Raw genomic sequence first — 16,142 nt, 5'->3', positions numbered from 1 at the left:
CCCACTGGGTGCCCTGTCTTACCACTCGGCTTGTTAGAAAATTGACTATCTCGTGTCCTGGCCAAAATTTCCATGCTAACATCTTGGCTTGTGATTATTTCCCAGGCAGTAGCGCTTCCAGTAGCTTGTTAAACTAGGCAGTGTTTGCTGGAATTGTCAGCATTCCAGTGCTCTAAGGATGGGACCGCAGAAACTGTCACTTGAGAGTCCTAGCGCTGCCGCCCGTGTTCCCTAGCATCCTGGGTCTGTCGGGCACACGTAACCACACGTTTCCTCTTCTTTCACAGACTGCATGTTTGGGAATGGCAAAGGGTACCGGGGCAAGAAGGCAGCCACTGTTTTGGGCATCCCGTGCCAGGAGTGGACTGCCCAGGAGCCCCACAAACACAGCATTTTCACCCCAGAGACAAATCCACGGGCAGGTCTGGAAAAAAACGTGAGCCACTTTGATTTGAACCCCATTTTGCCTCTTGCTGACCAGTCTTTGCCAACAGAACTGGCCCTGTGTCACGGCAAGGCAGCCAGACTGGTCCTTGGTGGCGGCAGAGGGGAAGATGAGAGGTCTCAGGAACCAAGCCTCCGTGTCACTGGCTACAGCATGGCCACTACGGTTTGCGCGGGCAAGCAGACCTCCGTGTCTGTGACCTCTGTCCACAGGCTCCTCATTTGGTTTGCATTTGGGACATTTCCTGCTTACTTTTAGTACTCTGTGCTGTTTCTAGTTTCTAGTGTTTGTCTTCTACGTTCTGGTGGTCAGGGATGAACTTCATGACCTTTTAGTCAAATTTTTCTAGAAAAAAAATGTGGATGTGCCATGAGGACTCCACATAGTAGAGTTTCCTCTAGTCTCACACACTCTGTGGGATGGTTTACGTTGGGGGTACGTGTAGGAAAGGAAAGGGAAGACATTGCCTTCCTATGGCTTGACCCATGGAATGGGCACAGTTCTTGGGAAGAATTTCTGAACCAAGAGCACACAGGTGTCATTGGGTAGCAGATGGCTGAGGTGAACCAGGGACAAGACGAGTCAGCCATGTCCATGGCCCTCTCTTGCTCTCTCAGAGGTCCCCTGACACGGGCTGCTGAAGGGGAGGCCCCTTTATGTCGTCTCTACCTCAGGACCCCTCAGGTCCCCTCCTTCCAGGGGAGTCACTCACAGTTTCTTTAAAGAAGCTAGGTCAAACGTTTTATAACATCCTAAAGAATAACTTTGCCCCCATCTTCTAAGGACAGCAGTTACACGTCTGTCAGAACTCCTTCTCTGTCCCACTCTGCCTGGTCCCCTCTGTCCCAACTGTCTTTTTTTTTTTTTTTTTTTTAGTACTGCCGTAACCCTGACGGCGACGTCAATGGTCCTTGGTGCTACACGATGAATCCGAGAAAGCTCTTCGACTACTGCGATATCCCTCAGTGTGGTAAGCTGCTTTCCTTTCTGTAAGGAAATGGCCTCTCAGATCAATGCAGCACCACCTCCCGGATACGGATTTGCTCAGCTTGAAGCTGAGCACCGCAAGTGGGCTGCCCACTCTTCATCGTGGGCCTCTTGACTCTGTCCTCCCCGTGGCCCCGTTTGTTAGGGCGTCCCCCTTCCCTGCCACCTTAACTAGAGTAAATACACAATCGTCCAGAAGAGCAAACAGGTGATCCCAACAGCCTCAGGACGCTCTCACTGAACACACCGCGTCCCGCGTGGGACGCCTGAGAGTCCCGCCCCTGGATAGGAAGCTCGCTCGTCCAGCAGCTGAGAAGTAAAAAAATATACAAACACCATGAAACAGCCAAACATATAATAAACATTGTAAACCTATAGATTGTCATCCTGAGAACTCAACGAGAAGGAATGTCGATTTTTAGTAAGCCCCAAATCTCCTTTATCCTAAGATTACTATTCATTACCTATACCTTAGCCACGTGACTTAGAGAAAACATGTCTGGGGTCTTTCCTCATTTCCCTGAGATTTTCTAGGGAGCAGGAAGCTTGGATCAGGGAAAGAGGAAAAGTCTGGAATAACAAATCCATGGGTAGGTCTGGAGAACAATATAAGCCACTTCGATTTGGGCCCTATTTTACTTTCTGCTGACTTGTCTTTGCAAACAGAATTTGTCTTGGTTACAGAAAACCAGGCCGGACTTCTCCTTTGCATGGCTTGATCGCTCGTGCTTGTGTTGCCATGTGGAGGGGCTGGAGCTGGGAGGGAGAAACTCCAGCTGCAAAGGCAGTGAAGACAAGCATGCAGAGGTGGTTGGGGAGGAGTTTGGGGTACGGGGTAGAGCACGGGAGCCACTCTGCTGCGGTTTGCTCCTGGGCCACCCCTGGGTAGAGCAGCGGGGAGGAAAGAGAGGCCAGCATGACGGGCAAGATTCGTCCTGGCTCCTTGTCTGGATTTAGGGTGAGTTTACAGCTGAATCCTTCTTGAGTGGCTGTTTTCTCTGTTCTATGGAAGCTCTCTTGGTGGCCCCTTCATCTGAAAGGCCCTGAATGGGGTTAGTGCCTCTCCTTCAGCTGGTCACTCCCGATCCTCAGCTCTGGTCCTTCTGGAACACCTTGCTGCCTCCTCCGGCCCAGTTCTCCATGTTGCACAGGCTGCCTACTTGACAGGATTGTCTTTGAGTTGTCCTAGCAGCCTGACATTCCTGCCGCGGGCGCCGCAGCTGGGATGATTCTCCTCGATTCCCGTGGAGAAGTACGGTGACTTCCCAGGCGCAGCCCTTGGCCACCACCAGGTGCTCTAGCCTTCTAGAGGCTGGCGCTGTTTGGGCATTAGTGGGTGGTACCAAAGGTGGGGCACGACCCCTGTCGTCTAGGTCGATAGAGTGTATGGGCAAGGGAATGTCAGTCAACCCCTGGGCATAGGGTTAGTCTTGGAAGTCCTGTCCAGAAGCTGGCTGAGAGACGTTAGGACAAGTAGCTCTGCTCCATACAATCACAAACACGCACATGTGCACATATATGCACACACGGAGCTTCACATTAAAAAAATACCCATAGTGCCTTTCAACGGGGCTGACAAGTAACAATTTTCATTAAACTTTATGTGACTCAGAGGGCGATGAGGATGAAGATGGGAACCTCGATCGACCACATCAGGTCAGAGTGACAGTTGGTGTCAGTCAGGGTCCTCTCAGCAAAGCTCTCGCTCTACCACCTAATACCAGTCTACTTAACCCACCTCCCCCACCAAATAATACAGAAGTCTTCAGACTTTTCTGAAAGGAGAAGGTTCTGTGTTGTCTGCTGTCACTTTCGAAACTTAGAAAAAAATATCCAAAGGTGCTTATGATCTCGCTCTTTAGTTTGGGCTTTGAGGTGCCAGAAGCTCAGTGCTTTGGCCGTGACCCACTGACTTCTCTTGCGTCGTGTGACACAATTGCTTGCCCTTCTTGAAATGTGACTCTTGTTTCCACTTCGTGCCACAGCATCCGGTTCATTCGATTGCGGGAAGCCCCAGGTGGAGCCAAAGAAATGTCCTGGAAGGGTGGTCGGTGGGTGCGTGGCCAACCCACATTCCTGGCCCTGGCAAATCAGTCTTAGAACAAGGTAACGGTATTTCCAGAAACAATTAGTTGCATTCTTCTGTGTAAGCCCCGCAAAACCTTTCTGTGTTCACACTCAATCCACACATCTCAGGAATCCTTACCTGCCTTTATAGTCTTCTTAGAAGGAAAGACAGCTACAAAAATTTTAAAAATTATATTTTTCTAGGTTCTCTACTTTGAAAATAGCCCAAATTGGAATATTTTCCTTGATCTGGGCGGCTGTTGTCGAAATCTACGATATAGCGATTTACACCATGTTCCCGTATTGCTGGAAAAGTATTGAAGATGCCTGGAGGGTTTTATAGATGTCCATTGCAGGACAAAGGGAATGGGGTCTTTTTAGAAATGTGGGATGTTGGGAGGGGCATGGACAAAATTATATCTAGAGTCTTCCACCGTTCAAGTTTTTTTTTTTTTTACACTTTCGTGAATCACTAAATTTAATCAGAAGGTGCTCACCCATTCACAAGCACATCCCCTCCGTGTAGGATAGTTCAGGATCACCATGATTTAAGAGGGACCGGTTCCAATTCTATGGAACCCAGAAAGTTCGGGTGATTGTTTCAGGGACATGAGCTTCTCATAGGTCCGGTTTCCCTGGGCATCTCATACAAAGCCCACGTGTGAAACAGGCTAATCTGCTTTTCGTGTTGCTTCGTCATCTCGTTTCCACACCAGGGCCCCTGTGCACACTCAGTTCCCGTGCACAGTTGCCTGCCTTCCCCACGCATGTGAGATGCCATCGATAAACTTGATTTCAGTGTATTTCATTCTTTTGTTGAGTTGGCTTTTCCTTTCTTTGCCTTCTCATTTACTAACTCCTTGCTCTGCAGACCTTCACCTTTCACATACTTCAAATTCTTTCTTTCCCACACTGTGCTGGTCTCTGTCTCCTGACTGAGGTGACCGTGCCTGCTGTCGTTAGGATGGGCTTCGTTCGGAGCGGCTCACGCCAAGAGGGTTAAATGAGCAGACTCCCAGTATTCACAGCTGTTTAGGGTCCCATTTGGCTCCCTGAAGAATGACTCGTAAGCCTTGCAGAGATCTTGTCATAAAGAAAGACAAGAGGCCTCAAGGGGGTGATCTTTGACTGGTCACTTCTGTTGGAGTCTGAGGCCAACAAGTCCAAACCATGAATGTGGGCTTCCTGTTGCCGCTGGTGGCTTTGCTCTCCTGTGGACAGGCTGTGCCTGAGCCTTCCCCCACCATCTAAAGTGTGGTGAGGATGAGACCTTTTGGAAAATCTGCTACCGAAGCCCAGCTCAGAGTTCTGGCTGTCCTGATGATGGGCTGGTAGCCTTTTCCTTTGGGAACATCATTATCAAAATCAAGTGAACTCTTCTTTCTGGCTTTCTGTAGAACATATCGTCAGGTTTGAACTAAAATTTGGCATGTTTTTCTTCTAGATTTGGACAACACTTCTGTGGAGGGACTTTAGTATCCCCAGAGTGGGTGCTGACGGCTGCCCACTGCCTGGAGAGGTATGTCTGGGGGACAATGGATATGAGGACTTGAGTTAAAGGCTCCCTCCCTTCCTCCCCCTCTCCTTTCTCTCTCACCTCCCTTCCCTTCCCTTCCCTTCCCTTCCCTTCCCTTCCCTTCCCTTCCCTCCCCTTCCCTTCCCTTCCCTTCCCTTCCCTTCCCTTCTTTTCCCTTCCTTTCCTTCCTTCCCTCCATGGCAGTGACACTAGAGACCCGGGAGCAGATGTGAAGGCTGAGGCAGAATTGCCAGGGCCATTGGATGAGGAAGGAGGGGAACATTTCTAGAGAGAAACAAAGAAGGAAGACCCAGTTCAGGTGGGTTTGTAGGCCTGGGTCAGTGGCAGGAAGACCTGCTCATTGTGACAGGCATTGGTTCTCCTAAGAGGGGTGCCTGCTCTTGTACTGACTTCACTATTGATTTCGTTCCCCTCTGTGGTTAGGCCAAAAGCAGCCCCAAGAGCAGTCCTTCGTGGCCAGATTTAGATAAACAGTGAACTTTGTTTCTTGCCACTCAGAGGTCACTGACCGTGGGTAGCCAAGTAGGGATAAGATGCCATGTTTATGACTCAGAAAGGCATGTGATGAGGGGCTGGCACATTATTTTGCTCCTAATGTCACCATCTTTCCTAGATCCCCAAGGCCTGCAGCATATAAGGTCATCCTGGGGGCACACCGAGAACTGAACTTTGAATCAGATGTTCAGGAGATAGAAGCGTCCAAGCTGTTCTTGGAGCCCACACGTGCAGACATCGCCTTGATAAAGCTGAAGAGGTACCAGCTCACCCGTGGGCTTTACCCCGAGATTGGTGGCACTCGTTTATGCCTGGGTTTCATGAGCGAGACAGGGCTGTAGGGGAGAAGCGGGGTGGGGGGCACCGTCTAGGACATGGGGCGCACAAGGGCTCTGGGAAACTGAAAAAATCTGGGCTCTGCCCCATTCTGTCACACTCTGGCTGTGCTCTTGAAAAAAGGCATCAGGATTCATTTTCTTTGTGTGGAGAAAGGATCAGCCGAAGCATGAAGTACGTGGTTACTCCCGAAACTCTCACTTCACGTTCGCCAGGAGGCAGATACACACTCAGAATCAGAGAATTCTGCAGTTCCTCCAGGTTGACAGTTCCCCTCTCAAGACGATAATATGTTTGGGGAAAAGCAAATGAAATGATGTATTTCAGAGCACTTAAAAAGCTATACTATAAACACACACGCACACACGCACACACGCAATTCATAAATGAAAATTCTTTCTATCCTTGTTTTTATTTTCCCTGTTGCAATAGAATTTTATGAAGTCTGACAAAATGATAAATTTGCTTATGTTACTTAAAGTTAGTGATATTTGGAAACAGGTCCCAATAGAGAAAGCTAAATGAACAGCTATTTTGAGAACAGGCACATTTGGGCGAGTCAGCAAGGCGCAGAGAACACAGGTGCCATGTCTGGTGGCTTCCAGATGGCAGTGGGACGACGCCGACAGTGGTGAGGACGGGCTAGGCCAGCACAAGGGGAAAGGTTGTTTTCTGCTTTGTGTTGTGTCAGCAAAGCAAGGAAACGCCAGCTCAGAGGGTCCCGGGGCTCTGGGCAGGTGGCACCTTGTCGTGAGCGACCAGCGGATGGACGGCAGATGTACCCTGGTGGGGCGGGCACATGTGACTTTGGATGGTTTTCTTTCAGCCCTGCCGTCCTCACCTCAAAGGTGATCCCAGCTTGTCTGCCATCCCCCAACTACGTGGTTGCTGACCGGACATTATGCTACATCACTGGCTGGGGAGATACCCAAGGTGAGATAAATCCTGTGACGCACACAGGAACTGGTTTAGACCTCTAGTCTTCGTGAGAACCTGTCCATTTGTGCAGATTTCTACCAGGGAGTGAGGTCCACCTTTCCTGACTTTGGCTGGGTTCCTGCCTAGGTGTCCATAATCAGTCGTTAAGGGACATGGGTGAGGGATGGGGTAGTGTTGCTCTGAGTCCCTTGGCCCATAAATTCAACGTTAATATTGCAGCCCCAGGTTAGTAGGGTTTTGAAGCCAGCCTACAAATTGAGGCTGTTTGATTATTTTCCATGTGATTCCATGTGAGGTTAGCCTCCATGTGAAGTTAGCCATACTGAGCTCCCAAACACTGAAACAACCACCAAAATTACAGCGAAGCTTGGCTCCCAAATACCCACATGCCTCTTGTATGTGTGGAGAGGCTGGTGGTGGTGGGACGGACTGACAGCTCGGGGAAAGGAGGAGAGGTCTCGATCCTGGAATGGTATTTGGTATTGGTGGGGTGTGCGTGAGATGGGAAACATTTATGCAGGGTCCTGTATCAGCACCCCCGTACTACATTTTGGGGACCCCGTCTTCTCTTTGCAGTAGGCCCTGAGAGTAAGTAATTACACCCATCAGACTTGGGCCCTGAAACATTGTGAGAATGAATGTCTTTGATCTCTGCCTTGCTTTCTGAGAGGTGTTGCTGAGGGCACAGGAGGGGGGTCAGGAACCCTGCAAAGTAAAACTGGCCCTGCCACTCGCTGGCAAACCAGACAAGTTACCTTACCTCCTTGTGCCATTTGGCCTGGAGAAGCCTCATCTATAAAACCTGGGTTTTCAAACTGTGATTTGCACATTATTCTTTTGCATTTGCTTTCATTTCAAAACAGGTTTTGTGGTTTTTAAAGTGACTGGTCTAAATCACTTCGGATTTGTCTTCCTTCTTTCTGCACTTTTCCTACATTTGTAAAACCTCACCTTCTGAATTTTGCACATTCCCCTGTTTTCTGTACTTTGGGATCTGTGAGCATCGAGAAGTAAAGGGAACCGTCACAAATGACGCTGTCACCATGGATATGACAGGCTGTTCCAGCGTTTTGCATGTAAAAATATTTAAACACACCAACCCTCTATGACTTCGGTATATTTGTTCCCATTTTGCAAATGAGGGATCGAGGCTCCGAGATGAGCAGGGCAATGTCCTGGGAAGTGCACGCACACAGCCCGTGTGTAGCTGGACCTTGCACCCGGCAGCCTGACCCCTCAAAGCCCGTCTGCTGCTGCTTGTTCCACCCACCACCCACACTTTCCTAACTACCGCCCTGTGCTAGGCTCCGCCGTCCTCCCTGGCCTCACGCTCGTGGCCACGGGGAGAAGACCATTCTCTGTATGTTCACTGAATCAGGAGGAGTCCCCAAAACAAGTCACACCTGTTTACTGATTTTCTGATGTCAGTAATCACATCAGACTAGTGTTCTTAGCTTCTCGGTGTGAGGTCAAATCTCACCTGTTCTCCCCTTTGGTCTCCAGGCTTTCCCTGACTTTATTATTTCAAAGCAAGGTAAGCATCCAGGCCCAGGGGCTCATTCAGGTTAGCTCATTCACGGGGTGCTCTCAGAGCTCCTGCTTCCTCCTCCCCACAGGCCCTGACATCAGGGCTTCATCCCGAGGTCACCTTCAGCCTCCGGGCCCTCCGAGGTGCCATCCCGACTGTGGCCACAAGATGACAGCACTTCTGCACAGACCACACCAATTTCACAGCAGCTTTTGGTGGACTTTGTCACCAGCAGCGTCAGGATGGATCTTGCTCAGAAAGCAGATGCAAGAGCAAGACACTTGGATACATTAATTCTCAGCAAAAGAGTCTGAGAAGGCTGGTCCCTCCACACATCTACTCTAGTAATGCACCCCCTACCCAGTGCTTCCTCGGCCCGTTCTCCACAGCGGCTCTGCCCAGCCAGGGCTGGGACAAGCCTCTCCTTCCCAAAAGGTGGTCCTTTTACGTGCTCCTGTCAACTCTGGATCCAGTGCCAGGTTTTCCGAACTCAAGAAAGTTATCCAAATGTGTTCAAAGTCTTCAGAGAAGAACTAGTCCCTCATCTCTTCGCTGTTCCATGCTAGCAAAGATTTTTTTTTTTCGGCACACATTAAGGCAGGCTTGCAAAATTGGAAAACTGGATTATTTGTGAAAACACGGAAACATGCCAGGGGTGTCTGTCTGGGAAAGCGGCATTTCCTCTGGCTATTTTGCAAGTGCTCCATTTTGATTTGCCAAAGTGGAAAAAAAAAAAAAAGAAGTAGTTTTTCACAAAAGAAGAAATACCATGAGTAAAATAAGCCCACGGGAGAATGTTTACTCTTCCTAATTGGAAAAGAAATGCAAATTAGGAAATGAACTAGGACAATTTCCACCTATTTTATTAGCAGGTATTTAAAAAATATTACTCAGAAGTGTGGGGTGAAGTGGCCTTTTATCCTAGTGAAATTTTACACTGTCATGCCCTTTTAGGAAATAATTTGGCAATGTTAACTGGGAGCCATAAACATGTCTATATAATTTCTGGGAACTCAGAACTAAGAAAATATTAGGGAATATAAATAAAATGTGTGAACAAAGATGTGGAAAGTTGGAAGCTACTGTAGGAGCCCAGCTGTGGGGGAGTGAAGAATTGGGGCAATGACGTCACAGACCCAAGTTCAAGTCCCCGCTCCTCCACGGATGTGCTGGGTGATCTTGGGCAAACTGCACGGCCCCCACCCCCCAGCCTGGGCTACCTTCTCTGTGCGACAGAAATGACAGAAGTGCCTGTTTCGTGGGACTACTGCAAGGGTTAAATGAGATATAGCACCTCACGGGGTTGTGCCTGAAAAGGTTGATTCCAGTACATGACAGCTATTCTTTATTTTTATATTGTGGTCAAGTATATATATAAGGTAAAATTTACTATTTTAGTTGTTTCGAAGAGTACGTAGCATTCAGTATAGTCACAGAGCTGTGCAACCCCCCACCCCTATTTGCAGAACACTTCCTGACCTTAAAAGGAAACCCCCACCCCTATGGCAGTCCCTCCCCCATTAACATGCTAATTATGAAGATTACAGCATTCTAAGAAAGCCCTTATTATATAAGGTTGTGTGAAAACAATAGTGCAACATAAATAGTAAAAAAAAAAAAAGCATCTAAAAGAGACTGAGTGAATAGACGTTTTAGTAACGGATTTGTCAGTCTCTTTACATATTGAAAAACATATTTTTAAAAGATTTTATTTATTTATTTCACAGAGCAAGAGAGCACAAGCAGGGGGAGCTGCAGAGGGAGAGGGAGAAGCAGGCTTCCTGCTGAGCAGGGAGCCCATGTGGGGCTTGATCCCAGAACCCCAGGATCATGACCTGAGCTGAAGGCAGACGCTTCACTGACTGAGCCAGCCAGGCGTCCCCGAAAAATATTTCTTTATAGTTAAAAAAGAAAAATAACAACATGTTCCCCCAAACACTGTCAAGAAACCCAGATTACTGAATCCAGGTCTTGGGAACATGAAATCTTCTATAATACCTATACCTTCAAGGGTTAACATGAAATGCATTCCAGTAGTATCAGGAACTGACTTCTTGCTTTATCCAGCCTCACGGCAAACAAGAGATCGTCACTGCTGCTCTGTCCTTCTGGAAGGTTCCTTGTGGGCATGTTTTGGATCCGGTATAACCGTTTCTTCGATCTTTTTAAACACAGGCACCTTTGGCGTGGGTCTGCTCAAGGAAGCCCAGCTGCCTGTGATCGAGAACAAAGTCTGCAACCGCTATGAGTATCTGAACGGGAGGGTCAAGTCAACGGAGCTCTGCGCTGGGAATTTGGCGGGAGGCACCGACAGTTGTCAGGTAAGAACAAAATCAATCTTCTGCTGTCCTGTCTTGGCCTTTTAGATATTTCAGCCCCCAAATGGCAAATTCCGGAAGGCTTTGTCAGCTGCAGGCCACCATCCAGATGCTACCCAGCACCATTGTAGGTCTATCACTGCATTCGGACTGAGATCACCGAGGGGACTTCCTTGGGCCTTGAGTTCCAGACCGGTAGTGAGGGAGGCGTTCAGTACCGTCACTGCCCCAGCCCACGCATCGTCCGGGGAGCGTGCTGTTGGGTGGGACTCTTGGGCAGGGACAGTGGGAGACAAAGACCAACTGCACCCCCTTTGCAATTGTTTTTGGGGTTTCTTCTGCCTGCGAGAAGCCCCAAGGCAGGAAGGGATGAGTACAGTATTCACGGGAGTTTTTCCCCAGGAACACTGGATGGTGTGGTTTTGAGAAATATACTTTGTTAAATACTGAAGCACAGCAGATTCTCAGATAATCTAGTAATAAGTTCCTTTCTACTTGGAAGAGAATGCTCAAATACTGGGGAAACTTACGTTCGGATAATAGAAGGATGACATCCCATAATAAAAGGATGGGGGTTTAATCCTCATGTGTTTTTTTTCCCCCTCTCTCTGGATAGGGTGACAGTGGAGGGCCTCTGGTTTGCTTCGAGAAGGACAAGTACATTTTACAAGGAGTCACTTCGTGGGGTCTTGGCTGCGCCCGCCCCAATAAGCCCGGTGTCTATGTCCGTGTGTCAACGTTTGTCACTTGGATTGAAGGGATAATGAGAAATAATTAAGTGGATGGGAGACGGAGTGATTCCTCAACACATCTAGGGGCTGGAACACGGGTAGGGAAGTCAGCGTGCTCAGGAATAATTGACGGTAATCAAACTAGGACACTGTACTTTATACCATCCGCTGCCAATACCTCCGCGTTTTTAGTATTACCATGCATTAATGTTCCCCGACCGTGGACTGTTGCATTCTGTAATAATAAAGTAACACGTCTGTAACATTTGTTGAAAATGAACTCTGTCCTTCCTTTGATTTAATTTTTTTGAACTTCATTGTTTTCATGTTCTTCGTTTATCCTGTCGATGTTAAATAGTGTAACTCTCACAGGCTTAGGTGATTTCTCTCTTTCTCAGAAGGCATAGTTGCAAAAAAGGACCATGAAGCCTCTAAGGTCATAGAGAAGGGAGCAGAGAAGTCCCAGTAGGTCACCCATATATTTATCTTGTGTGCAAAAGATGGCTAGACATACATCTTTTAAGGTCTTTATTTCTGGCACTGAGACGAATGTTTTCGAAGCTGCAGCATGTATGGGAGTCATGAGAACACATTCTATTCTTGGGAATGAAATCTGTTACTGACAACTTGACGTTAGCCCGACACAGGGAGGGGACACTGGGCAGAGAGCTGTACACGGTGAAGGGAACGGGCATCGCAAGTGTAATACAAGACCAGTAGAGACGCTGAATGCTATTCTGGGTCACATCTGAATCTAGGAATGGTACCAAGAGCCCCTGAAGGAACAACGAACATATATTGAAGGTGGACCGCTTAATTTCCATTGCTAATTGGCTGCCCAGATAGGAAATATACACTGTCATGTGGGAATAGAGTTTTCTGGTGACACGTGTTCAAGAGGAAGAGAGAGAACAGACACAGATGTTACTTGACAATTTAAAATACTTTATTGTTACCAGAACCAAAATATCAGCTCGAAATACAATTCCAAGGTGAGCGTACCAAGGAGGAACAGTCATCTTACAGCGAAGAGAAATGCCAAGAGAGCAAAAACGCAAGTGTGCATGAATATAGGTGACTGCAGCATTTAGTCCCCAAGGAGCAGTGCTTAGTTCATTGAAGAATCTAACATTCATATTCAATTCTGTTGTGCTTTAAGGATTAAAAAGCTTACAGTTGGCACAAACATTGCACGTATTGTCGTGTTCGCGTAGAATTTTCTTCTTCGTTGGCAAGATTTCCCCTAGGTGTCCATTTTGTCTGTCCACACAAAATAGTTCATTAAAAAATTCTGCATAAGATATATAGTGAATCTGAAAATACAACGAATATAACAGATAAGGCAGAACAAACAGAAAAGACCGCATATTTGCCTTTAAGCTCCACATTTCAAAAGTCTCAGTTACAAAAAGAAAGATCAAATCCCTTATTAGTGTCTACGACATCACTTATAAAGCTTCTGCTAATTCTTCAACACGTGGATATAATTGACCTTCCTTTTAAATGAAAATGCAAGCTTCTTCCCAAGACAAGTTAAAAGGGTCAAGATTGAAAAGGGTCACGATTGAACAGTCCCATGTTTTTCACTCTTGACCTTGGGCAGCATCCTAGAACTGAACTCACAAATACAAGATAAATATCCCTTTAAGATCAAAATGGAGACCCAGGAGATCATAATTCATGGATTTCGTTCAATAAAGAACCGAGCGTGTGGCTTTCGGTGTTCACTAAAGTAGGACCCAAACTATCCCGAGTCATCGCAGGCCCAAAACCAAAGGACGAAATAATAGAGCCAAATCCTCCAACCGAACAGCGGATTTGTTCCTAATGATAGACTCAGGCCTGAACATGCCAGAAAGCCCAGATGCTGCAGCAGCTTGCCGAGCTCAAAACGAGCAGAGAAAGGAAAGGCTCAGTGTCGTGTGGCCCAAGGTCCTTCGATTCAGCCCCTTCATGGACAGGATCTCCAGATCTTCATCCTCCCCACAGTCTTCAGAGCACGCAGGTCAGAGCTTCAGTTCCTTGCTCAAGTCTGATGAACCCATTTCTGCCTCCAGTTCCCCGCTCCCCACTTGGCACATGCTGCCTCCGTGATGGAGACCGCGGTGGTGAGAATTTGGGGAAGGCTCCTCTTGTCCCTCTATCACTGAATGGGTCGGAGATACGGCTCCAACTTCAGAAAAAAACTCGGGGGGAGCTGTCCACACAACAGGCTCTTTGCTAAACCAGCCGCATACCGTGTTCCCAGAAACGTCAATAGCGCTCTAAATCCTAATTCATCCCGCATTATATAAAAATACTCCGGATAGTCTGGATGTCTTGGTTCAGTCTGACAAGCACTTGGAGGCATACAGCATGACGTAGCTGCAATGGGCACGCGTGTGTCTGCGAGGCACGTCGGTTCCGTGGGAGGGGTCAACCTAGAGAGCGCCTTCCTTTCGTCTTTGGCAGGGGGCCTCAAAGGTGAGAGCTGGAAACTTGAGTTTTCTTTTTCCTGCCGCATTTATAGGAATACGGACTAATAGAACAAAGAGAAAAGAGAAAGTCCTCATGAAATATACAACCAGTTCCAGCAGTTTTCTTGCTACTACTCAGCATTATAGCTGGTTTTCATCAGACACACTCATGCATAACTTCTCATAAAAAACCCAATTCAAAGGTAATGAAAATGACTGTCTCCCAGGGCTTTCGTGTGTGTGTTTTTACCTGTTTCCCCAGGCAGGGTTAAGTAGCATTGTAGCGTGTAAGTTCTTTATGGGACAGGTCGGGATGCCACCCACCCTGACGTGGCCTCCAAACTCGGATACAAACCAAGCAATTGTCTAGGAAGACACAGCTAGCAAAACGTTCCTCTCTTCTGGATGAGGCAGGGCCTTACAACGGTAGAACGCTCAAGAGGATTTCACACAGTTTTAACACCTTTTATAAATGTCTTAATTTCGATCAGCAAAATGGCAAGATCTTAAAGAGAATCTTCCATCTCACTCTGAATTTCAGGTAGCATTGTTCTAGGGTGAAAAACAGGTAGAGCTTTGGGTGAGAAATAAGCGATCACTCATCCCTTGCTGTCCAAACAAGCGTAAGAATCTGTTTGGACAACTTCATGGGGCAAATGTCCCCCTGCCCTCTGACTGGCCAGTCCTGTTATAAGTCAGCTGCTGAGATATGAGCCAATGGTTTTATTTTAAATACACTGATAAGTTTTTCTTAGGAAAGTTCTGGGATGATTAATCAATCACATTTTTCAAAACAGCATCAAGAAACAGGACAATAAAATCCAATGAAATCAGTGTATAGGTTTTAAAGGTTTGGTAAAAGGCTCATGAGACACTTAGCAATGGTTGCCTTCTTCTGGGGAGCCGGATGACACCTCACTGAAGAGAAAACTCAAGTAGTAAGAAAAGCACACAAACAACCAAGTCACGTGTGCCTGCTGGGAAGCATCGGCCACCCCCAGCGTGGAGAAGTTGTGAACCTTTCCCAGCACAGACGTCCTAGCACTTAAAAGAGTGAGGATAAGAACTGCAATTGACCAAAATCGCTTTGAGTATTAAATAAAATGACATATGTGAAACCACCGTCAGGCACTTAAAAAATGCCAGCTGCTCCTCTGTTCCCCGTCTACGAGTGAAGAGTGCCATGAGGTTACTCACATTTTAGTCTTCTTCTAAATATTTTCGATGCAAATTTTTTTAAAGTTCAGGGATTCACGTCCTTAATTTCTAGGTCTTTATTTAGACAACTGATTTTATTTTCAAAATTGGCTGTTAACATTGGTTTTTGAATTATGCAAATAATACAAGGCCATGGGTTGTAATTAGAAAATAAATCAAATAGTACACAAGTCTACAGAGTGTAAAAGTGATGTCTTCTTCCCAATTCATTTCTGTCTCCAGAGGGTCTCTACTACAGTATTAGATCTTTTGCTACACATTCTCATATTCATATCCTCTCTTCCTCCTTTTATTATGAAACATTTTAAGCAGAGGGAATTAGAAAGAATTTGTGTTGTGTGAATTTCTGTTGATATAATTCTGCATGTTTATGTATTGGTTGGATATTAACTTTCCTTCACACGAGTTAGATGCTCTTCTCTCTCTCCTCTCTCTCTCTCTCTCATAATCTCTCTCTCTCCTTACCCATCTTCTATCTTTTATCCACCCATCCACCCACCCGTCCAACTCACCCATTTGTCTACGCATCATCTCTCTCTCTTTCCATCCTCTATCTTCCCATCTGGCTACAGAGAGGGGTTGCTATTGTTTTGATTTTTAATAAATACTATCACACACTGTTCAGCAACTTTTCACTTTGTGATAAGTCCTGAAGATCTTACCATGTCATTCCACACAGATATATCCCAATTCTTTTCATTTCTAGATAGTAATCCACACCATCAACACAATAGCATTTCCATAATCAGTTTCCTACTGATGCACATGTCAGCTATTTCTACTTTCCTTCAGATTTCCTTTCCTTTAGATTGTTTCTGAGTTTTAACACCTTATTTAGAAATGTTTTCCTCTTCATATCCACGTTTAAAAATAATATACATTCTTTTATAGTTTTGCTCTTTTTTATATTAACCTTCTTTTTTTTTCAAAGATTTTTTATTTATTTACTTGAGAGAGAGCAAGAACCAGAGAGACAGCATGAGCAGAGGGGAGGGCAGAGGCAGAAGCAGACTCCCCACTAAGCAGGGAGCCGGATGCGGGGCTCCCTCCCAGGACCCCGGGATCACAACCTGAGCTAAAGGCGG

The 16,142-nt window shown here is 46.7% G+C and overlaps 2 protein-coding genes across 5 annotated transcripts in view; one reads left to right on the top strand and one right to left on the bottom strand.

Moving 5' to 3' along the window:
* PLG (plasminogen) overlaps positions 1-11,663 on the top strand; it is a 38,855-nt gene extending 27,192 nt beyond the window's left edge. For all 3 annotated transcript variants that reach the window (XM_087865633.1, XM_045805481.2, XM_087865632.1), the window contains exons 12-19: positions 288-436; positions 1,322-1,415; positions 3,418-3,538; positions 4,944-5,018; positions 5,650-5,790; positions 6,694-6,800; positions 10,510-10,655; positions 11,269-11,663. In XM_087865633.1, coding sequence (XP_087721759.1) covers positions 288-436; positions 1,322-1,415; positions 3,418-3,538; positions 4,944-5,018; positions 5,650-5,790; positions 6,694-6,800; positions 10,510-10,655; positions 11,269-11,430 — 995 coding nt within the window. In that variant the 3' untranslated portion in view covers positions 11,431-11,663. The remainder of the gene's footprint in view (positions 1-287; positions 437-1,321; positions 1,416-3,417; positions 3,539-4,943; positions 5,019-5,649; positions 5,791-6,693; positions 6,801-10,509; positions 10,656-11,268) is intronic.
* A 644-nt stretch (positions 11,664-12,307) lies between these two features.
* The window catches only part of SLC22A3 (solute carrier family 22 member 3), an 86,992-nt gene continuing 83,157 nt past the window's right edge, over positions 12,308-16,142 (bottom strand). For both annotated transcript variants that reach the window (XM_045805482.2, XM_087865634.1), the window contains one exon: positions 12,308-13,901. In XM_045805482.2, the coding sequence (XP_045661438.1) occupies positions 13,841-13,901 (61 nt within the window). In that variant the 3' untranslated portion in view covers positions 12,308-13,840. The remainder of the gene's footprint in view (positions 13,902-16,142) is intronic.

This window comes from Ursus americanus, chromosome 11, assembly GCF_024610735.1.
Source record: "Ursus americanus isolate L20-20 chromosome 11, mUrsAme1.1.p, whole genome shotgun sequence".
Taxonomy (NCBI): domain Eukaryota; kingdom Metazoa; phylum Chordata; class Mammalia; order Carnivora; family Ursidae; genus Ursus; species Ursus americanus.
This window is presented reverse-complemented; position numbering and strand designations above follow the sequence as displayed.